At 40.5% G+C, this 24,988-nt stretch overlaps 1 protein-coding gene across 2 annotated transcripts in view; it reads left to right on the forward strand.

Moving 5' to 3' along the window:
* atf6 (activating transcription factor 6) overlaps positions 1-24,988 on the forward strand; it is a 248,852-nt gene that overhangs the window by 98,041 nt on the left and 125,823 nt on the right. For both annotated transcript variants that reach the window (XM_052012103.1, XM_052012104.1), the window contains exons 11-13: positions 1,989-2,099; positions 5,532-5,631; positions 21,220-21,287. In XM_052012103.1, the coding sequence (XP_051868063.1) occupies positions 1,989-2,099; positions 5,532-5,631; positions 21,220-21,287 (279 nt within the window). The remainder of the gene's footprint in view (positions 1-1,988; positions 2,100-5,531; positions 5,632-21,219; positions 21,288-24,988) is intronic.

The raw sequence follows: 24,988 nt of genomic DNA on the forward strand, positions 1-24,988 counted from the left end.
TTTCACTTGTAACTAAATTGGCTGGACCTTAGAAAATGATCATTACCAAATGGCCCCTCCCCAACCTCTGGCCATATCTCAGTCATATGAACTTAGCATTTGTTTTCTCAGCTTTAAATCATTAAAAGAAAAACTTTCAAGTTCCAACAACTGAAGTGAAATTACATCGTGTTTTGTTTTGGCATTGTGTTTGTTTAACCAGTGACAGAATTGCAAGGATGAACATTTTTTGGGCATAGTTCACATTTGCTTTGTTTAGTCAACTGAAGTTTTCTTATAATGGGTATGGAGGAAGCAGAAAGTCATCAGAACATCAGATTGTTAATTAGGATCAGTCATTTGTTGAATTTTTGTAAAAGATTTTGTGAAAAGATTGTTGAGGATGTGAGAAAATGTTGCATTTGCTTTTTTGTTTCAGTACATTTATCCTTTTGGATGCAGTCTTGGCTCATTGTCCCTACCCATCAAGCATATCTACAAGTAGAATAATAGTTTGCAGATGTTCATTCTTACTGCACAACCTATATAATGATGATATGGGAAAATAACAAGAAGCTTGCTGCCTTATGCTGTGAGGATAATGAACTGTACCACAATTGACTCATAACTTAGTGACTCGTGAAATGGTACATATATTGTAATATTGAATGTTCCTTGACCTGGATGGTCTGGCTGTTCATTGTTGAGCATTATTTTCTTTCACTATATTGCCTCCAGATTTCTGGCTAACACAACAGAATCAGTTCTGGATAAGTTCATCATTTCAAATTTCTTTTGGCCAGTGTTTCATTGGCTGTTACAGAAAAGCTAGCTGATGCATTTTGTTTAGAATTCCTAATCACAGTATATGCAAAGTAGTAACATCAATGAAAATAGCTATGTATTTGCGGCAGACTTCTGAATGCAAACCCATGAATTTTATTTTCTCTTTATTGCATCAAGATGGATGTGTAAAACTAAATGACTGAATAATAACAGAACTCCAGTTGAAGGGACACATACAGTGACTTTTATAGATCTGTACAGGTGTTATTTCTTGTTCAAAATCTTTATAGGTGAGAGTGAAGCTAAATGTTAAAATATTTTGGCATTCCTGAGATCGACTAGCAACCTTCCGCCATCCCAAATAAAAGAGGTGTAGTTTTTATTTCACTGAAAATTAGTTCATATCACTGAAAGTTTGACTGCATTCTCAATTTCTTTTGTTTTTCCTTGATCCCATCTGCTTTAGCTCATATTTGCTGAACCTTGGGTATCATTTGACTGACAGTTATGTTTGTTGGTTCAACTTCTGTTGATTTCTTGCCATCTTGGTAAACACTTAAGCTCCTTGGTATTTAAATATTGTGTTGTCATGGATTATATCCATTGGCCAGAACTTGCATTTCCTGTTTCCTAATGTCAGAACAGGAAACGACATTGCAAGTGTGACACCACCTTTTGACTTGAAACAACAGCTTAATATGATTTATTTTGTTGGCGCAATACTGATGGCTTCATTTAAAGCAAAATTTTTACTGTATTGAACCTTGCACAAAAAGAGGTGTCATACTTAAGAGTTGACTCATATGACTATGGGAAGAATTGGTTGCTTCTGGTCTTCTGAAATCAGAAGATTGCCACATTTAAGTAATAGAATGCCAAATTTTATTTATCATGAGGAGAATAGAGCATGCTAATGATGTACTCTGTGAGGAGAAGAAGTGCCATACATCGTGGGACCTAATAGCTGTGGGCTTAACATGATATCCATCATTATTTGGTTCGTAACTAATTATAATTTTGCTTTAGTGGCAGCCAGAAAATGAAATATGAGGGTGCACGTATCTGCTTTTGCAATCAAGACATGGCATTTATGATCCAGGCTTTCAGTTGTACCATCTACTTATTTTTATTTGAATTCATTGAGGATAATAGGACAAGTTCTGCAGATATTAGTTTTTTTTTCTGGAAAGCAAAGCCATGAAATCATACCATGTTTCTTTCAGAAATGGAATTTCAATTTCGGAAAAGAAGGATCTTATGGTGGTAAAGAAGGAACCTCTTCTTTTTGTCCAACAAGCATGTCAACCACAAGTCAATAAGACTGAATCACTTCGGTGAGTAGTTAACTGCTACAGCCTGGAAACCATCAAAGATTCTTAATTCATTTGAGTTCTCTAAATGCTAATTGGTTCTTTCATTTGAAGAGACAGCTTTCTTGGTAAGAATATGTGTTGCATGTTACCATACATATTAATCATACCTATCAAATGAAATCAATAGTTCTACATAAATTACATTTCCACTTCTCTGAACATTTCAAAGAACATCATTTGAGGGGGAGCTCAGAACGTAGTGTTTTCTCAAACAAATTTTAAAAAGTTGCCGTGTGTGTGGTTTTTGATTGTCCCTTAACTGAACTTTACAGACTGAGTAGAATAGTTGGTGTCAATGTTTTCCTTTTTGTGGTGGATATAAGCTTGTGGTGAGGAGAGAGGTGGTTGTTGGCACTGCTACTGATGGTGAGAGCAGAAACTTCAAAATAAGCTTGCCTTCGGAATTTGAATCCAGATTGGGTCGGGTTTTCAAACCTTTTAAGAGCCTGATGAAATAGATTCTGGAAAAAGACAGCAGTGCAATTTCAGTTCAGTAAAGCAGTAGAAAATTATACAATTGTCTGGAGCAATGTGGAGGTTTGCTGACTGAGTTTGCTTTTGTACCTGCCTTGGAAGTGCTCAAAGCTCCATTCCAAGAGTAAAATAGTCCATTCCTGTACAAATGGGAAAACCAAACAATTTACTCCCCATGCCATATGTCTGAGAAAGCTGATTGAAACATTTAAGGCCTGCTTGCCGTGTCTGACATTCGACAAGTGTTGTCTCTAGACAGGAATGCAAGATGAAGCCAGTTTAGCCCACCCAGTCTGCAAATGGCTTTCACAGGGCATTAGAATGCTATACTGTTGCCAAGTGTTGTCTTAATAAAAACACGTTTAAATTGGAAGCTAAACACATTGAATCTCCAGCTCACGGAATGATGGAACTTTAAGCATGAAAGCAGTTGGCTCATTGTGCTTGAGCAGATGCTGAAATACTGGAACAATTAACTTGTTTGCCTTTTGTATTTCTTTCATTTTCTTTCCTTCCTTTAAGCATGGCACAAGACCAACTTGTATTTATGCAGCAACTTCAACATAGTAAGGTGTTCGTTCCTTGGAACACCCACAGAGCCAATTTATAGTGTGACAGATGCGTTGAGTTGTCCTGAAGTACTTCAATCAGCTGCTCCATAGACAAGAAAAGGAAATAAAATTCAGTCACTGCTTTTGGTTATTTATAAAAAAGAATGGACTTACTTAACTACTTTTGTAACCTAGCCTCACAGGCTCCAAATTAATAAAATAACTTTCCATCCCTTCCATGCAGCAGCTCATCGTTTTTTGTTCCTCAGTTATGAAACAGCATTTGTCATCAAGCCACATTAAAAGATCTTAGGGCAGATGACCCAAAGTTGGATCAAACATGTGTGTTTTACAGAGCAAAAAAGGACAGGGGGAAATGAGGCAGAGTCGCTTAAAGGGAGAATTTCAAAGCTTAGAGGTTTGGCAGCTGAGGGCAACTCTACAAAAGATGGGGAAATTGAATGCAGGAAGGGTCGGGAGGCTACTGTTTCTCAAATACCTTTGTGTTCTTTGGAATGGAGATAAAGAGGAACATGGCCATGGAGGGATTGAAAACAAAAAGGAGGATTTTGAAATGGAGGCTTTGTTTAACTGAGAACCAAAGCCTCAATTCACATTCTGGGTGAAGGACTGAGAGGGTTTGGACAGGGTGAGTAGACTTTTGGCTGATGTCAAATTTGAGGATTATGGAAGGAGGGAACCTAGCTCACTTCATTTCCGAGCTATCATGGCTCTTTGATAAACAAAGCTGAAAAGGTGATGGCCTGCAGCTCATCGTAAAACACTTATTATTTCAGAACCTAGAGGGACTTTACATAACTGAGAAACCCTCATACGTTTCAGGAGGTTTGAGAGGTACATGATTGGCTCCTGTTATGGCTACCACGAATGAACATCATCTATGTGGAGCTTAACAGTAATTTTTGCAACTTCGCCAAAAGTAAGCATTTCTTCAAGCAAGCGTTAATCCTCTCTGTTGCTGCCTGCTCTGTCACTTTGTGTTTTGAAAACAAAACATTTTTGAAAAGGACAAATAAGGTCTCTGTTGACCGAGTAATCACGATCAAGTTTTGGCTATTGGAATTAATTGTAAATTCATGTTGAATGTCGATTTCAGCAACCATGGAGGACCACCACCTGGCTGTCGTGATGTATTAGTATGTTCCTTTAGCACCTCCACGCAGCAGCATTGAATTATGTATTGGAGATTGGATGTGGATGCATCTGCCCCCCACTCTGTCACTAGACTCAGCATGATGTCTTGTGGTGACTCTGGAGTGTACTGAGTTGTGCAGCCAGATACCCTTCTGGCCATTAGCATCTCACTGAACTCCATTCGTTTAATGAATTCAGTAATCTTCATGAAGTCAAGTGGAGTTTATTATCATATGCACAAGTACATGTATGCCAGTTGCAATGATAAACTTATTTGCAGCAGTATCACAGGCACATAGCGTTAGACGCAACATTCACAAGAAAAACAGAAATGAAACATAAATTATACAAAATTATGCAAGAAAGAACACTTTTAGGTCAAAGAAAAACCAAGTCCATTGTAGTGCAAAGTGATGAAAGTGGTCATTAAAAAGGCAAAAGGTGTTGAGACATTTTATTTTGGTTAATGGGAATATTTTTAGTACACAGAAGTTTAATGTGGTTTTAAATGAATGTTATTTTACTGTTTTAATTTTTAATCTGTTTACATTATATTTTGTGACTGTTTCTGAATGTTTCTGTTCAACAGAGACAGTTCAAAATGGTGGCAAAGAGCTCTGACAGCTGTCGTAGGCCAACGGAGCACATTGTGGGCAGGCCCTCAGTTTTTGCTGCCTGTGGCCTAGTCGCTGCCTGTGGCCTAGTCACTGCCTGTGGACTTGCACCACTTTGTGGAAGGGCCACAGCAGTGAGGCCATCAGGAAATCAAAATCCCAGCGCCCACAGAAAGAGGGTGCAGCCATTCCCATGAGAGGCAAACACAATGCACAGACATGGTCCAGGGTGATCCAGACCATTAATTCAGCTGTTGGATGATATTTTTCTGCCAAGAAATATGTCAATATAGCTAAACTATAAATCTCCAAGAATAAATCATCTACACTGTTGATGTATTAGAAGTAATGTATTGTTGTTAGCGATATGTATGTCGGCACAGGGTACTGAAAACTTGTGCAATAAAAAACATCAGTCAAGATCCGTCCAACTGATTATATGATGTCAAGTGAATTTACAGTTGTATTGAGTCCATCATTCACATTCCAGCAACTACCACATTGATGGTCCAGTCATAAAGTGGAGAATATCCAAGTCAATGTCGCAGTGATGATGAAGCTGTTCTTTATTAAATATTTTCTCTGTTATGCTGGTGCAGGCTTGTAGATGAACTTCGTGGGTGGGTCCATCGACATGAAGTAGTCAGAGACAAGTTGAGGAAAGGATCCAAGATGCTTCATAAATTAAGGACTGTACCGGTATGTACCTTTTACAGAAAAAAAAACACTTTATGGCTTGTCAGTTGAAAAACAAGTTAAAAATCCCAATAATAAAATGAGTGTATAAAGTTAGCTAAAGTTTTTGGATAAGGTGAGTGCAGTTGGGGTCATTGGGCTTTGGGGAGAATTACTGGAGTTCTTTAAACTATATGATTCTGGGGAGCCAAAAAAATCTCTCGGTTCCAGGTTGTTACAAAAGGATCAGATTGTGATTTCTGAATCTTCAGTTGGCATAAAATTTTAAACTCATGTTACATTTTTGTTTCTTTTCTGGGCCTTTTTCTCAAAATGTTATAATTTCTGCATTGAAGTTGTTATGAATCTCTGTCCTTTACAATCTCTTGTGCATGTTCACTGATCCTCATGTACAGGTAGGTTTCAGGTGAATGAGCAGAAGATCCTTGAATAAATTGCCTTAGCTGCTGGATTTCTTAGGCTCAAGGGACAACTATATGGGACAGAGCTGGGGAGAAATTTCTTCATAGTTTTAAATCTTTGGACTTCTTAACTCTCGAAGTTTGTGAATGTTCAGCCATCAGGTGTTTAGAAGGCTGATGCCAATAGATTTCTGATAGGCTGAGGAAGTTGAATGTTGGAATTGGTAGCAGAGGTGGATCGGGTACAAGAATGAGCCCTGGTTTCATTGAATGGCAGAGCACAACTGAGGGGCTATATGGCCTACTCTTGCTGAATGTGCTCTGATCCTTTGTGTCAGCAGGAATTGGTAAAATGGTTTATTATTGGTACAGTGAAAAACTTTGTCTTGCATACTGTTCATACAGATCAATTCATTGCAGTGCATTGAGATAGTACAAGGTAAAACAATAACAGAGTGCAGAATAAAGTGTTACAGCTCCAGAGAAAGTGCAGTGCTGGAAGGCAATAAGCTGCAAGGTCATAACGAGGTAGATTGTGATGTTAAGAGTCTAACTTGTATTAGGGAATCATTCAATTGTCTTATAACAGTGGGATAGAAGCTGTCCTTGAGTCTGGTGGTATGTGATTTCAAGCTTTTGTATCTTCTGCCCGATGGGAGAGGGGAGAAGAGAGAATATCCAGGGTGGATGGGATCTTAGATTATGCTGGCTGCTTTACAGGGGCAACAAGAAGTGTAGACAGAATCCATGGAGGGGAGGCTGGTTTCCATGATGTGCTGAGCTGTGTCCACAACTCTCTGCAGTTTCTTGTGGTCATGGGCAGAGCGGTTGCTGTACCAAGCCATGATGCATCTGGATAGGATGCTTTTTATGGTGCATCGATAAAAATTGGTGACGGTCAAAGGGGACACGCCAAATTTATTTAGCCTCCTGAGGAACTAGAGGTGCTGGTGAGCTTTCTTGGCCGTGGTGTCAACGTGGTTGAGCCAGGACAGGCTGTTGGTGGTGTTCACTCCCAGGAACTTGAAGCTCTCAACCCTCTCGACCTCAGCACTGTTGATGTAAACAGGAGAATGTGCACTGCCCCTCTTCCTGAAGTCAATGATCAGCTCTTTGGTTTTGCTGACATTGAGGGAAAGGTTGTTGTCATAGCACCATGTCAGTAGGCTCTCTATCTCCTTCCTGTACTCTGACATTGTTATTTGAGATATGGCCCACTACATTGGTATCATCTGCAAACTTGTAAATAGAGCTGGAGCAGAATCTGGCCATGCAGTCATGAGTGTAAAGAGGGTAGAGTCGGAGGCTAAGGACACAACCTTGTGGGTAGCCAGTGTTGAGAATAATCGTGGTGGAGATGTTGCTTCCTATCCTTACTGATTCTGGTCTGTTGGTCAGGAAGTCAAGGATCCAGTTGCAAAGGGAGGTCTTGATTCCCAGGTCCAGGAGTTTGCTTGGAATTATAGTATTGAAGGTGGAGCTGTAGTCAATCAACAGTTATCTAACACAGGTGTCTTTACTGTCCAAATGCTCCAGAGATAAGTGTAGGGTCAGGGAGATGGCATCTGCCATATACCTGTTATAGTGGTAGGCAAATTGCAGAGGGTAGAGGTTGTCGGGGAAGCTGGAGTTAGCGTGCCGTGACCAGCCTCTCAAACCACTTCATGGTGGTGGATGTCAGAGCCATTGGTGGTAGTCATTAAGGCATGTTACCTCGTTTTGTTTTCCATTTTGGAACATGATAACATCCAACTTGAGTTGGATTTTTTTTACAGTAGGTTTCTCAACAACCTTTTCAAAGATAAATAACAAGTTATTATCTATTTCGCTTTTTACAAATTGTGGTTTCAGACCCAAACTCTCTGATTATTTCTAGGTTTTAAACTTGCCAAGTTTTATGTGTGGGTCATAAATGACCTTTAGGTCAGCCTTGGTGTGCATCATTTTATGTGTTTGTGTGGCTTGAAACAATGTTGAATATAAAAGGTGGATTTTAATGCATGAGCACAAAAGAGTGGATGTGCTTTCCTTGAATCCAAGATTCATCAAAAAGGTTTGATGCAGGATTGATCAACGATTGCTGTAAACGAAATCATTGCATATGCTGCGGTTGTGAGTGTTGATTTGAAATGAATAAATCAAAAGTGGAAAGGCTGTATTCCAAATGCTGATTTTGGAAGTATTGGTATAAAGGGGATATGCAGAGCACCTGATCAGTCAGCTGTAAGTTGATAGGGTATTGAGCAGGTCTGTTCTGTAGTTTGTGACACATTCAGATTGAGTATACTGATCAATTGGTTTGAATCATCATATGGGCTACTGAATAAACTCATTAACAGCAATACAGCTTTTATGTGTGTCTTTTAAAATAGCATCCCAAGGCAAAGCTTCAAATGAGCTATTCCATGAATTCCATTTGGGAAGTTGACCAAAAGCTTGGACAAAAATGCAGATATCAAGGCAAGTCTTGAGGTGGAAAGAGAAGTAGGGGTGTTTAGGGAGAGAATACAAGAACTTAAGGTCACATTGCTGAGGGTTAGATTGCCAGAGATGGAGCATTTAAATGCATTAATGCACAACAAGAAATAATAAGATGAGCACATTTTGTGACAAGGACCAAAGACAATATGGTGGTGAGGTGGCGCTTGTTTGGTGGAGAGCATTCTGACTGGTTGCGTAACGTCCTTGTATGGAGGCTCCAATGTGCGGAATCAAAAGGGTTGTAGACTCAGCTGTCTCTATCACGGGCACAACCCTCCCCACTGTGGAGGACAACTTCAAGATGTCGTGCGCAAGAAGGTGGCATTCATCGTTGAGGGCCCTCATCATCCGGGATATGCCCTCTTCTCATTACTATCATCGGAAAGGAGGTACAGGAGCATGAAGACCCATACTCACCCTTTTAGGAACAGCTTCTTCCCCTCCACCATCAGATTTCTGAACGATCCATGAACATGAGCTCACTATTCCTCTCTTGCACTACTTATTTAATTTTTTGAAACTTATAGTAATTTTTATGTCTTGCACGGTACTGCTGCCACAAAACAACAGATTTCACGATATATGTCAGTGTTAATAGACCTGATTGTGATTCTGGTTTTGTCATAAACAGATAGAAACCAATGCTGTCAAAGGACAGCATGCAGATCAGAAATAAGAGGGGGCCAAGCATAAGTCATTTGAAAAACACTATGGAGGCATGGCAGGAAGACACAGTGCAAATGATTTTTAGGCCAGGTCTTGATACATAAAAATAGCTGGGTGATCGTGGAGTTTTTTTTGAGGAGGGCGGTGACAGCTAATTTGAAAAAGAAGGTGATAAAATCATTTAATGGGGGCTCGTAACAGATTTTCAGTAATCAGCAGTTTAGTAATATGGTGAAGAGAGCAAAAGGTGAATTTCATGGACTAACTAGATGAGTTTAGAGAAGAGCACAGAACTGATTTGGGAGAGACCATTTTTAGGCTCAGATATAGAAGGAACAGAATTGTGGAGATATGAAAGAAGAGCAAGGATAGAGATGGCCATACAGTGATCAAGACAATGGAGATGACAAGGTTAAGGGGTGAGGGTCACAATTATGGGGAAGATAGGACAGTGATCTCTGCGCAGAGAAGATGATGACTTAAAAGTAATTTGAAATGCTGCTTCTGCACTTTCTGAGCACTTTGACCAATATCCCCTTTTGTGTGTCTTACCCAGGTGCTTTGTACTTTCGAAGCAAACAAAAAGACATAAGTCAGATCGCAGTGCAAACACAGCTTTATTTAGACACACACACACACACACACACACACACACACACACACACACACACACACACACACACACACACACACACAAATACATGCATATGTTGGTTTCCTGCCTCAAGTGGTGCTGGTGCTGTCTTCGCTCCCTTGGTTGGAGCCCTCAAAGTATGGTCCTCACTGGCTCACTAGCTGCTTTAGAGGTTCTTCACTGCTGACCATCAGGACCAGGTTATTGCTGTTCTGGCTTGCTTATGGGGGCTAGTTAGATGCCTGTTGTGACCTTCTGGAAACTTTGCTCGGCTTGACCAATTGGATAGCAAGGTGGAATGGCTGCTGCTAGTCCTGGAGTCATACAGTGTGGCAACAGGCCCTTCAGCCCAACTCGTCCATGCCGACTGTGTAGCCCAGTGAGCTAGTCCCGTCTACCTGCATTTGGCTCATAGCCTTCCAAACCTCTCCTATCCTTGTACTTATCTCAATGGCTTTTAAATGTTGTTAATGTGCTGCATCCACCACTCTTTCTGGCAGCTCATTCCAAATACACACCACCCTTTGTGTGAACAAGCTGCCCTGATGTCCCTTTCAAAACTCTTGCCTCTGATCTTAAACCTATGCCCTCTTGTTTTTAGCATCCCCTCCCTGGGATAAAGACTGTGCTTTCACCCTGTCTATGCTCTTCATGATCTTGTTTACCTCATTAGGTCACCCCTCAATCTCCTACATTCCAGGGAATAAAGTCCTAGTCTACGCAACCTCGCCTTGTAACTCGGGCTCCCAAGTTCAGGCAACATCCTGCTAAATCTTTTCTGCACTCTTTCTAGTTTAATAATATCTTTCCTATAACAGGGTGACCAAAACTGTACACAACACTCCAAGTGCAGCCTCACTAATGTCTTATATAATTGCAATATAACTTCTCAGCTTCTATACTCACTGCCAAGACTGATGAAGGTTAGTGTGCCAAACGCCTTCTTCACCACCCTGTCTACCTGTGATGCTGCTTTCAGCGAACTTTGCACTGGCACTCCTTGGTCTCTCTTTTCCGTAGCGCTCCCCAGGACCTACCATTGACTGTATAAGTCCTACCCTGGTTTGATCTCCCAAAAGGCAATACCTCACATTTATCTGGATCGAAAGCCATTTGCCAATACTCAGCCCACATCCTAAGCTGATCACGATCCCCCTGTAATTTTTCATAACCTTCTACACTATCGACAACACCATCTATTTTAGTATCATTCACAAACTTACTAACCATGCCTTGTACATTCACATCCAAATCGATTACATAAATTACAAATAACAAAGCCCCAGCATCGACCCCTGTGGCACACCACTAGACACAGGCCTCCAGTCTGAGAAACAACTCTTGACCATCACTGTCTGCTTCCTCCCACTGAGCCAATTATGAATCCAATCCACTATCTCGAACTGGATCCCATGCGATCTAACCTTCCAGACTAGCCTGCCACAAGGAACCTTGTCAAATGCCTTGCTAAGGTCCATATAGACAACATCCACTGCCCTACTCTCATCTACCCTCTTGGTTACCTCCTCGAAGAACTCTGAGATTTTTCAGACATGACTTCCCATGCACAAAACCGTGCTGACTATCTTAAATCAGACCCTGTCCCTCCAAATGTTGGTAGATCCTGTCTCTTAAAATCACCTCCAGCAATCTACCCACCACCGATGTCAGTCTCACCGGCCTGCTGCTTCCTGGCTTGTTTTTAAGCATTGATACCACATTAACCACTCTCCAGTCCTCCAGAACCTCACCTGTGACTGGAGATGAAGCAAAAATCTCTGCAAGAGCCTCTGCAATTTCTTCTCGAGCTTCCCTCAAGATCCGAGAATACACTAGGTCAGGCCCTGGGGATTTATCCACCTTAATGTACTTTAAGGGCTCCAGTCTCTCCTCCCTGCTAATTCATATGTGGTCCAAGACAACAGCACTCATTTTCTCCATTTCCTTAGCTTCCCTATTTTTCTCTACATTAAAAACTGAAGAGAAATATTCATTAAAAATCTTACCCATTTCCTTTGGTTGCACACACAGATGGCCATGCTGATCTTTTCGGGGACCTTTTTATCCCCCTTGCCACCCTTTTAGTATATCTATAGTCACTTCTAAGGATAATGTGTTTGGGGGAAGCTTTGAATGCAACCCAATGAATGAGGTCGGGGCAGGAAATCTGGGCTCCATTCAGTCTACCTCCTTATTGTTTCTCTTTCCCTGGACTGATTGATACTTAAGTTAAATAGTTAATCACTTATTGATGGATCCACATTGTGGTCATTAACACCTCTTCTTGTCATTGTATGGGTGCTTGTGAGCTCAGACTGAATGGAGACCCGAAACTGTAGATGTTGGAATCTGGAGCAAAGATCAAACCACTGGAGGAACTCAGTGGGTCAAGCAGCATCTGTGTGTCCTGATAGAGGGTCTCTTTCCAAACTGTCAGCACCAACTTTTGCTCCCACCACCCCCCACTGTCCCAGGTACTGCTCGACCCACTAAGTTGTCCCATCAATGTTTAGCTCACAGTGAATGTCTGGCCCAGCTAGATTTGTGGATTCAGATCTTCCAACCTTCCCATGATTCCCAGCTAAGGAGTTGCTTGGCCACAGAAACCACCAAAGAGAGAAATCATTTGACATGAAGTCTGAGAGTGGAAAACTGTGAAGATGATTTTGGTGATAAATTCTTTATTGCTACCTTGGTATAGATTGAGGATTTTTCATGAGTGTTGAGCCAATGTCGGCAAAGTGCAAAATGATGAGGTGGAACAAAACCAGGTGTTATTTAATGGTAAGTCCCACAAAATGGACTGGAGTGTCGGACATAATAGATGGTGGGGTGACAGCATTTGTGAATCTTCCAGTTTTCTGTGAAGCTCATAATCACAATGAAATAATCACCCAATAAAACAAGCTCTGTATTAACACTCTGATCATTTCCAGGAACGAGTTAACAGTGGCAGAGGTTTTCCTTTGAATATGTCATTTCAAATCCTTTATATAAAAAAATCTCCCATTCCTTTCACCATCCATTCCTTTTGATCCGGGTTCCTTTGTTGCAAAGTCTGCTTTGGTGTTCTCAGAAAATTTTATAAACGACCTGAAATGCTCTATTTCACATTACTGATGAGAACTGTTTTTCAAATGAGCCCCACAACATAACAACTTAATTCATCATGGCTCCCAAGAAGTGTTTTTTCCAAATATTGTTAACTAGTGTTTTCTTGCAAAACCATTTCTGAACCCAATTAGCACCTTTGCCTTAAATAAAAGTTCCTAGTTTCTAAATGGCATTCAACACATGGATTGTTCTTTAAACTTTAAATCACTAACATGGTCTGAAATATCTCAAGTTTATGTAACAAGATTATAAAACAACCTCCATTTTCCAGAAACCCTTTTAGGAACAACATGAACCATGACAACACAGTTTTCATTTCCTTTAATGGCACTCAAATGTAGTTTGATGTGATTCAGACTGGTGGACTCCAATAAACCAAGAATTAAATGATAGGTGGGAGTGAGTTACAGTTTTAAAAAAATCTTGTGAGTTTAATTTTGGTTATTTTTTTAAAATGCTGTTTAACTTTGGCTCCAAGGAAAACAAGTTCGTTATGTTTGGCGGTTCTATTTCTACTTTTTTCCACATACCTTTTCCATAGTTGTGTCTTTTTCCAGATATATTGCTGAAATTGGCACACCTTTAAAGTATAGTGGTTTGTCTGCATGTAAAAACTGTTTTAATCTAACAAACATTATGATACGTTTAAAGTCACAATTACAATATTGTGTCAGGTGACCTCATTAATGAACTATTAAATGTACTCTATGAAGTTAGTGTGCTGTTTTGTGCACTGGGTTGGAGAAAGATTCTTGTTGAGAGATGAAACAGTATTTCTGATGAAGCAGAATGAGCCCACTCATTTGAAGGTTCCCTGTCACTTGCACCAGTCCTTGGCCGGCTATTTGCTTTGGTCCTCAGCTCCTTGGCTAAGATTGAATTCTGGATAATCAAGAAACTTAATGTCCACTTTACCCAGTGGGTGTTGCCAATTCATTTCAATGCTCATCTAACTTTGTCAACAATTTCTCCTAAATCTGAGAAATAATTTGTACACTTATTTCTGCCATATATAGATTTGGGTCTTATTTTTTTTCTTCCATGTGTTCTTACAACAGACGGACCATTGGGCCCATTCAGCCTACCCAAGCTCTGAGAGCAATTCCATCAATCCCATTTCTCTATTTATTTCCCTATGACCTTTTCTCACCCCCTGATTCTACCATTACCCATCCACACGGAGCAATTTACAGTTGTCAATTAACCTACCAACCAGCACATCTTTGGGAGGAAAGTGGAGCACCCAGGGGAAACCCACTTGGTTCCTGGGAATACATGCAACTCCAAAAAGACACCTCTGGAAATTGGAATCTAACCAGGTCACTGGTATTGTGAGGAGTTGAGGCCAGCATAGATCAGCTGTGATCATATTGAATGATGGGGCAGGCTTGAAGGAGTGAGCAGCCTACTCCCGCTCTTTTCTTGCATCCTTGTGAAAGCTGCATTATCTGCAGTGCCATAGTGTCACTCAATATAAAAATATCTTTTATATGATGAGACGGGTTATGGATTTTGGTGTAATTTGGTATTGAGCTGCCTTAGTTGGGTAGTTATAGGGAGTCACTGAGTGACAAAATGCATTCTGTTCAAAACCAAAGCTATGCAATGAGTTTCACAGCAGTCTGGGCTGGTCAACCACAGGATGTCATTTGTGACTCAATCGCTAGAGCTGACACTTCTGAGTTAGTTTCTGGGTTCAAGTCCTTCTCCAGAGGTTTGACCACACAAATGAAGGAGTGCTGCACTGTCAGAGGTGGTGTTTTGAATTTCCTTGTTGCTGAGAGTTCCCGACCTATCATCTCAGTTGGATGTGGAGAATTCTATTTTGCAAAACAACATCTTCAAAACAACAATATTAAACATTTGGAGCAACAAGCAAGAAGCTGGAGGAACTCGGCAGGTCAGGCAGTGTCTCCATCCTGAGGGTCTTGAACTGAAACGTCGACTGTCCATTTCCATCTATAGATGCTGCCTGACCTGCGGAGTTCCTCTTGCTTCTTGTTTGTTGCTCCAGATTCCAGCATTTGCAGTCTCTTGTGTCCCCAGTATTTAAAAATATTGTCATTAACTCAATATAGCGGGAGGTTGATGCTATCTTTCCCAAACTTCATATATACTGTCCTGTCTATCGGGTGCTTGGGGTTGTCCTCAGGTCTTAACGGTTGCAACATAAATGCAATTATTTCTTTTAATGATTCAATACCAGATACGGTTAGAGAGTCCTTAAACAGAAGTCATAATCTGACACTTTTTGAAATATATTTTCGGGGACTGCATTATAAAATTGAGAATCCTGTGAATTTGAAGGAGATTACATCTTACTTGTCATGCTTTTCAGATGAGCTTTATCAGAAGCTCTGTGTTAGCTTTCAGCTATTAAAAAAATGTTGCATAGGTGCTGTATAAAGGCAAGTCCTTTTTCCTTTCTTTATTTGGAAGTTTAAAAAAATTTGGTCCAAAGATTTAACTGTGATTCAGACTTAATCAAAGCGTTTTTATGAATATCAAAAGATTACCTAATTGGAAAGCTGAATCCAAGCAAGAAGGCATGCCAAGTTGTCCATGCCTGTGCAGAGAGCCAAAGTAGTCAATTAAATGGAACCTTTATCCACAATGAATACCAATTAATTTTAACATAATAAGTGTAACTTAAAACAAAGCTTGCTCTTTTCAACATTGAATCATTAATTTTGTTCTGTGTTGAAAGTACAAGGTTTTTCCAAATTATGTAATCATGAGTAAGTTCTGTGACATCTCTCCATTTTCTTCCAATATTTCACCACTGCAAGATGTGACAACTAGGATTCCTCATTTGAATTTTCAACAATTCCCTTTGCCTTTGTATCCAAAGGCAAAGGGAATTGAAATCACTTTCAAACACTTGAATTTCTTGAAGTTCAAGCATAAACTCAATGTCGACACAGTGCAGATGTGCTGCTTCTTCATTCTTTTTCTCAAAGACATTTTACATCTGAAGTTACTTTTGATTTATGGCACGTTTTCTCTTCCTTTCCCCTCCTCCATTTTTAGCAGACTCTAACTGAACAGGGTAGAACTCATCCAGTATAGTCCAGCTGATTTGGCCCTTATCAAAGGATAAAAATCTCCAGACTCCAATTCAGAATTTGAGCCTCCTGCACAACAGAAATTTCAGCATTTCTGCTGTACCGATATACATGAATGTTTAGGACAATCGTTTGTGTGCAAGTCAGATCGGCTGCTTCATTGACCTTCTTGAAAGTTATAACTGCATTCATCCTGGCAGATGGAGAGTTTTCCATTACACACCAGGCTTGCATCTTGTTGAAGGGTGGAAAGATTTTGGGAGATCACAAGATGAGTTACCCACTGACCTGTTCTCCTTGCAAAAGCACACATGAATCTTGAACAGTTAAGTTCCTGCTCTGGTTATTTTAACTCTCCACCCTGATCCCAGCATGTTGATGGTAGGGACTTGGCAGTGGTAACACAATTGAAAAGCAAGGATGGACTAGATCACATTGTAGATGGTGGTTGCCAGTTACTTGTATGACGTGAATGTTACTTGCTCCTTCCAGAACCCTTGCCTGAATGCTGTTTGGGTCTTGTTGCCTAAAGCATTGGCTGCTTCATTATCTAAGGAATTTGCAGTGGAATTGATTCTTGTATAGTCATCTTAAGAAACTAAAATGCAGTTGGTGCAGCAGACTGCCAATGAAGTAAAGCAACGCGTCTCTGCCCAGAATTCTGACTATTGACTTGCATGATCACTGATTAAGCTCAGACATCAACTGGGCATTTGAGAGACTGAAATCCCTTTCAATTTTCATGTAGGGTGGTGGACAATGTGTTGCAGTCAATAATTTAGTGCACCAAGGGGAAGTGAACAATCCTAACGGAACCATTGACAGTTCTGCTTCGTTGTGCAGTTGTGCTTAGCCCACTGCTCTACTCTCTCTACATTCATGACTATGTGGCTAGGCACAGCTGAAACACCATCTATAAATTCGCCGATGACACCACCGTCATTGGCAGAATCTCAGCTGGCGACGAGGAGGTGTACGGGAGTGAGATAGATTGGTTGGTTGAGTGGTGTCGCAAGAACAACCTCACACTCAACGTCAGCACGACCAAGGAATTGATTGTGGACTTCAGGAAGGGAAAGTCAGGAGAACACACACCGGTCTTCATTGAGGGGTCAGCGGTGGAAAGGGTGAGCAGCTTCAAGTTCCTGAGTGTCAACATTTCAGAGGATCTATCTTGGGCCCAACACATTGATGCAATCATGAAGAAGGCACACCAGTGGCTCAACTTCATCAGGAGTTTGAGGAAATTTGGTATGTCACCAAAGACTCTGGCAAATTTCGACAGATGTACAGTGGAGAACATTTTAACTGGTTGCATCACCGCCTGGTAAGGAGACTGCAATGTTCAGGATCGAAATAGGCTGTAGAAGGTTGTAGACTCAGCTAGCTCCATCATGGACACAACCCACCCTGCCATTGAGGAGCTCTTCAAGAGGCAGTGTCTCAAGAAGGCAGCATCCATTATTACAGACCCACACCACCCGGGACATGCCCTTTTCATATTACTATCATCGGGTAGGAGGTACAGAAGCCTGAAGACCCACACTCAACATTTCAGGAATAGCTTCTTCCCCTCCGCCATCAGATGTCTGAATGTCCATGAACCCATGAACACTACTTCGTTGTTCCTCTTTTGCACTATTTATTTATTTTTGTAACTTATGGTTATTTTTATGTCTTTACCCATTCACAACATATGTCAGTGATGGTAAACTTGATTCTGATTCTGCTTACCAGATTTGGCAGATGAGAAAGTATCATTACTGGAGCAAAACATATGAAAGGACTTTGTAGGGGTGTTACAGGATGAAATTTGATGCCCAGGCATATCAGCAGGTATTGGAGCAGTTGGCCCAAAGCTTGTACAAAGCTGAAGGTTTTAAAGAGTATCTGAAAGCCAGGGGGAAAAAAATAGGTAGATATACGAAGGAAATTCCAGAGCCTTACGGTTTGACAGCTAAAGGTACTATATGAATGCCAATGGGGGAGTAATAAAATTTGGAAATAGAAGTCAGAAGCACAGCTATCATGGATGGTTTCTAGTCAGGAGGAGATTACACTGATAGGCCATGATGGTCATAAAATTCTACAAAAATAGATTGGACCACAGTGTCATTGTCCAAGTTAGGTAATTGTTTAATTTAGGCATTGTATCTCACTATCCACCCAAACACCCAAGAGAAGCTGGACCTCTGACTATTCACATCCTACTCAGTGTGCCTCCAAGTAACCGCAACATATTTCTTAGAAGTTTCTTATTCTGACTGATGTATACTAATTCTGTGTTTTCCACTGCAAAAATAAAAGTACAAGTCAGGATTTACTGGCTGCATGAATAGTGTCTGAATCTAATGGGGATTATTTGAAGTGATAGAGTCGTACAGCACAGAAACAGGCTCTTTGGCCGAGATGGTCCATGCTAACCAAGATTCCCAACTAAGCTAGTCCCATTTGCCAGCATTTGGCCCTCTCGACCTCTCTTATCCATGTACCTCTCCAAGTACCTTTTAAATGTTGTTAATGTACCTGCCTCAACCACTTCCTCTGGTGCAACTCATTCTATATACTGATCACTCTCTGGGTGAAAAAGTTGCCCCCTCAGGTTCTTATTAAATCTCTCTACTCTCACCTTAAATGCCCTCTAGTTCTTGATTCCCCAACCCTGTGAAAAGGACTGTGCGCATTCACCCTATCTGTGCCCCTCATGATTTTATGCACTTCTATAAGATCACCCCTCATTTTCCTAAGCTCCAGTGAAAAAAGTCCCAACTTGCTTGACCTCTCTTCATAGCTCAGCCCGTTGAGTCCCAGCAATGTCCTCAAAAATCTCTTCTGCATTCTTTCCAGCTTAATGGCATCTTTCCTATCACAGAGAGATCAAAACTAAACAGAGTATTCCAAATGCGGCCTCACCAACGTCTTGTACAACTAACATAACATCCCAACTTCTGTACTCAATGCCCTGATTGATGAAGGCCAGCGTACCAAAAGCCTTCTTCACCACCCTGTCTACCTGCAGCTTTCAGGGAACCATGTACTTGTACTCCTAGGTCCCTCTGTTCTACAGTACTCCCCCGGGGCCCTACCATTCACTGTGAAAGTTCCACCCTCATTTGTCTTCCCAAAATGCAACACCGTCGCATTGATCCAATTGAACTCCATTTGCCTTTCTTTGGCCCATTTACCCAACTGATCAAGATCCTTCTTTAAATTCTGACAACCATCTTTACTGCCAATGACACCACCTATTTTAGGATCATCTGCAAACTTACTGACCATTTGATCCAGAAATTTAAAAAAAACCCCAGAAAATATTGGAAATAGTCAAGAGGTCAGGCAGTAATTGTGGCGAGAGTTACCATTTCAGGTTGATTACTTTTTATCAGAACCAAAAGTCAGAAATGAAGGAAGTTTTAAATTGCAGAGCAATGGTCGAGGGGCAGCAAAAACAAAAAAAAAAGGTCTGGAGTAGGATGGAGACCAAAAGATACTGAATGATATAAATGATGTTGGTGCTGACTAAAGGCTGGTGACTAACAAAAGGCCAGCCAATCTGCATCTGGTTTCCCTGGATAGAGGACATTATATCATGAGTACCAAATTCAGGATATTAAATTAGAAGTAGTACAATTGCTGCTTCACCTAGAAAATGTTTGGCGAAAAGGAAAGCGGTGAAAGAGCAGGTGCTGTATTTCCTGCAGTTACACAGGAAGGTGGTGTGCGAAGGAAAGTGGTTGATGGACTTGGAAGAGTAAACCAGAGAGGAACATGGATCTGGTGGTGGGGTCAAGTTGGAGGTATCAGAAGTTATGTTGGATTATCTATTGAATGTGGAGGCTGGTGGATTGGCAGAACCCTGTCCCACTTCCAATAGCAAAATGCTGAAGATGCTGGAAATTTGTAATAAAGACAGGACCATTGACACATTACATTTCATTAGAACAGTTCAAGGAACACCTCATATGCAGCTTGTCACATTGCACCTCATCATCCAACGTCACATTGCTGCTTTTGGGAACAATTTCAGATAACCTGCCATTCCAGTTTTGTGCCTCGCATTTCCAGCATTCATTTCCTCTTGTTTCTCCTCTTCTGATATTCCAAATTTCATTTACACCCTCCTTCAACATCTTTTGTTATTCACTACCCTTAACTACCCTTTTTCAGTTGGCACTCCTGCCATTTGTGTGATTCATTGAGGTCACAATTAGATCATCCATGATCTTTTAAAATTGCAGAGCGGACCTGATGACTGGAATGCCCCACTCCAGCTCCTAATTTCAGAGTCAAGTTCATTGTCATATGCACAAGTGCATGTATGCACAAATGCCATGAAAATCTAACGCAGCAGCATCACAGGCACATAGCATCACATAAGCAGCATTCACAAGAAAACCATACATTAAATGTAAATATAACACAGTTTTTACAAGAAAGAACACAATTGGAACAAAATGAGTTTTGGTGTTAGTGCAAAATGATCAAAGTGATCATAGTGTTGCTAAACTCTAGTGATTAGGGTTGTGCTGGTTGGTTCAAGAACCCAGTGGGTGAAGGGAAGTAGCTGTTCTTGAACCGAGTGGTGTGGGACTTCAGACTTCAATATCTCCTGCCTGATGGTAGCCGCAAGAAGAGGGCACGGCCTGGATAGTGGGGATCTTTGATGACAGATGTTACCTTCTTGATACAACCGATGGTGGGGAGGGATGTGGCTGTGATGTGTTTGGCAGAGTCCAGTACTCTTTGCGTCTTCTTATGTTCCTGCGCATTTGAATTGCCGTACCAAGCCATGATGCAACCAGTCAGTATGCTTTCACCAAATCATCTGTAGAAGTTTTTGTTTATATTAATGTATTATTTTGTATGTATGTATCTAATTTGTATGTATATATGTCATCTCTCCTGGTCACCACCCTTTCACAGACATTGCCTTAGTTCCTTTTGCTCATCCCCACTTTCTTAGAATTTAAGAATCTTTCTGAAAGGTCATCAGCCTTAAAAATCAACTCTGTTCCTCTCTCCAACACACTGCCCGACTTGCTGAGTACTTCTGGCCTTTTCTGTTTATACTTCAGATTTCCAGCATTTTCATTATTTTTCTTTCGGCTTATTTGATTCAGATTTGAGTTCTTGTTTGATGAAGTTCCAGATTCATTTGATCTATTATTTTCACAATATTCTTTCTACAATGGAAATAGTTCACAATATGGCTTATTCAATTTCCTAACAGAAACCTGTGGAGAAGAAGACTGATGTAGCCCATTATGTAACAAGGAAGTACACAGACGTTGATGAGAAGTAAGTCAATGTTTTGTAAATGACATCCTTGTAAATTTCTGAGTTTTGGATGGTATAATGCAATACAAAATATTTATGGAATTACATATACAGTACACTTTGCCACTCAAAAAATCGGCTTGAATATTTCAAATCCCATGAGAGAAAACAGTGTTGTAGGATTCTTCTTGCAAAGGCATGTAATGTTTACAATATGGTCTGTGATTCTGAGGGTCTCTCTAAAGATTATGTCATCATTGGATGGCTTGGGATCTTTGTTATTACTCATTTTTGTGACAAAAGTGATAATTCAACCTGCAAATACTGTTGTCCAGAAGTTGACCTGACACTTCAGACTCTAAATGAGTATTATACAAGAACCAGTTTTGAACTTTTATTGCCCTTGATATAAATGGAAATCAGTCACGCAGACATTTTCCAAGAAAAGTCAAAACAGGTCAGCGGGGCACCAACATGCAGGAATCTACTAGGGATCTTCACATGATGGGCCCACCTTAATATTTTGATAGATACTATGGAGTCTCTCCATAATTAAGCTGGATAATTGGAAGGTGTGCAGAGGAAAAGACGTGTTTTTGTACTGTTTTCCATGTATTTGTGAGCTGATACCAGGGTGGGTGGAGCTGGGGCAGATGTTTTCGGCAGAGCTGAGTGAGTAGCAGAATTTGTCTCCCCTCCGATTTTTGACTCCAGCAAAATTGTGTACTTGATTCTAAATGCTCGATGAAAAAACTTGCATCCCATCGCCAACATCTCACTACCACTGGTGATGAGCATGATCTATGGTCTTTGTTCATTTTATGCACACCTCAAGAAAAATTACAAAAAAAGAAGCTATGACTAATGTGGATGAGGTTTTAAATACCCAATTGTCACTTTTATGTTTGGGCTCAAAACAAAACTAAAACAAACTATCTCACCAACAACAGAATAAGGCTATCTGTGCAGAAATATCAATTTTTGAGCTGTTAGAAAATTTCTTTTTGCAGCAGCTTTCTGGCAGCACTGCCATAAAAATGACAATTCTTGATGTAACAGCATAGCAAGGGATCCCTGCAAGAAATTAAACCAGAAGCAGATAATGTTGACAAATGAATTAGGAGCTGGAGTCAGCCACCTGGCCCCTCAAGGCTGCTCTGTCATTTAATAAGATCATGGCTGATCTGATTATAACCTAACTCTTAATTCCCGCTCACCCATGATTGCACTTCACTCGCTTGCTGATCAAGTATCTACTTACTGCTCCCTTAAAAATATTCAAAGACTTTGGTTCCACTACTCTTTTGAGGAAAAGGATTCTAAAGACTCACAGCCCCTTGAGAGGGAAAATATTGCCTCATCTCTGTCTCTGTGTTAAATGGGCAACCAATATTTTTAAACAGTGATACCTAATTCTAGATTCTCCCATAGCAGGGAGTATCCTCACCACATCCGTCCTGTCAAGACCTGTCAGGATCTTCAATGTGTCAGTCAAGGCCACTATCATTCTTCTGAGTTCCAGAGGATAGAAATCTAGTCTTTTTAACTTTTCCTCATGATGACAGCCTGCCCCTTTCAAGGTATTTGTCCAGTAAACCTTTGAACTGCTTCCAGTGCATTAATATCCTACTAAAACTGCTATATTCCTGCTCGCATTTTCAGAGGAAGTTGTAGCGCTTTGACCAACTCCTTGGTTGAGATCATCTGACTTAACATTGTCCTGTAGAGTCGAAGCTTGCCATTTGAAGCAGTCTGTTGGCATTGAACTACGCTGTCTTTCATTAACTTGCTGAACCATCAGAACAGCTGAAACAATATTCCTTCCTTTCCATGCACATCTGGTTTAAAATTGTTACTCTTTTTTTCCCCTAAGTTTTCTTATTGGTTTAATATCACTGGTGTTCCCAATGTGTCATTCAAGGATAATAGCCAAAAGTGGGCCAGAGTGTGCTAATTTTTAATATGTAAATTGCTCTTAAAAGGATTTTTTTTACACGTTTTGAAGTATTTGCACCCATTTTCAAAGGAATTCCATCCCACAGAGAAATTAGTCCAGGCACTTCCATTTTCAATTCATCCTCGCCTTTGGTTGCCATGGAGGGACTTCTTTCATAGTGTTGACCTGTTTCACAGGAGTCAATGCGTGAATGACTCAGCAGCTGCCTACTTAATCGCTAAGTCAGGCGTTATCCCTCCTTAAAGGGAGGAAACCATGAAAAGGATTTATTAAAACAAGGACTTCCAGTGTTGCTGTTTTTTCTCTGGTGATATCTCCAATTTGACATTAGTGCATATACTTGGTGCAAAAATAGGAGAATCCCAATTTCTTGGTTAGCACAACTTGGGGGATAGTCAAGGAAATAACCATCACTGTCTGCCGGCAAAGAAATTGTACAAATTCAGCCCTGAATGACTTCATACTTGTACAGAAAGCAGACTCTAGTTTTGTTGTTTCAAATCAGAAGGTATTAGAGAAGGTAACTGATGCTGCTCTTCTTTGTCTCGTAATTTTTTCCCCCCATTTGGGAAGGTGTGTTTCTTTAAGCTGAGGATGTGATGACAAAGGGTTGACAGTTTAAAATCCTCTCAGCCACAATGAGGTTAGATGTTACTGGAGCAAAGACTGCTTCATTACCTGTTCTGGTTAAGGCAGAGTTGGTGGCTTCAAGGGATAAAAAGAGATGGCTTTGATTATTATAAGCTCTTCACTTATTTGAAAGAAATTTGAAAATATGGAACAGATTATGTTCAGCAATTTTTAATTATGCAATTGGTTGATGATGCTTCATTAAAATCTTCGTCAAGACATTGAATGAACTTTGGTGAGTTTCATACCCCCAACTTCACCCCCAGAAGTGGCTCATGGCCAGTCGGGTTTGGATTTCCACCTCATTGTGAATGTGAAGACATATTTCATTGTAATGTTTATGGTGAGACATCTGTTATTTTCTTGATTAGGACAGAATTTGATTGATATTGAGTCCCACAAATTGTTAGTGCAAGATAATGTTGTCGTTGCAGCAATATCCAGAGAGCCTGATTCTCTCAAGCACCTTTTGCAAACAAGGGGAGTTTTGTCAGCCTTGAAACCTTAACAGAGTGCAGAAGCAAGGAAAGAACTTGATTCCAGATATTCCAATTTATATTCTTGGAAGGAAAATGAGACTTTGGCTGATATAATTCAGTTTTTTTCAAGATTATGCAGGGAATTGCTGTAACTGATCTAGACAAACAGGAAGCATAAAGTCTGTGGGAAAATCATCAGAAAAGGAGGGAAAATGCCCAGAAATTCCTGTTTGTTTGAGAATCGCCAGTTTCAGTGAGGTAGAGAGACTTGGAGGAATCGGCTCTGTGCAAGGACTTGAAAGTATTGAACCCATATCTCCATGAAAGTATTGAACCCATGTTCAAAAATATTGGTGTGGAATGAGCTGAGTGTCAGCCTCATTTGTTGCCTGTGTAATTACCTGATTGGTATCCAGAAGCTGAACTTGCTGGATCCAAAGTGGTATGGTCTTGTACGATGGCAGATCCTTGCCCTGCAACTGCTGTTCTGTGGCTGGCTGGAATAAACCCTTTGAAATGAATGAAGAGAGGTGACAAAACTCTGTTCCAACCGTGCCAGATGTCAGGTGAATGGAATGTTTCAGGATGTCAAGGGAGTTCAGAATCAATTTGTTAAGAAAACAATAAAACAATTACATTTTAGTTTCTAAAAATTA

Source organism: Pristis pectinata, chromosome 3 (genome assembly GCF_009764475.1).
Source record: "Pristis pectinata isolate sPriPec2 chromosome 3, sPriPec2.1.pri, whole genome shotgun sequence".
NCBI lineage: Eukaryota > Metazoa > Chordata > Chondrichthyes > Rhinopristiformes > Pristidae > Pristis > Pristis pectinata.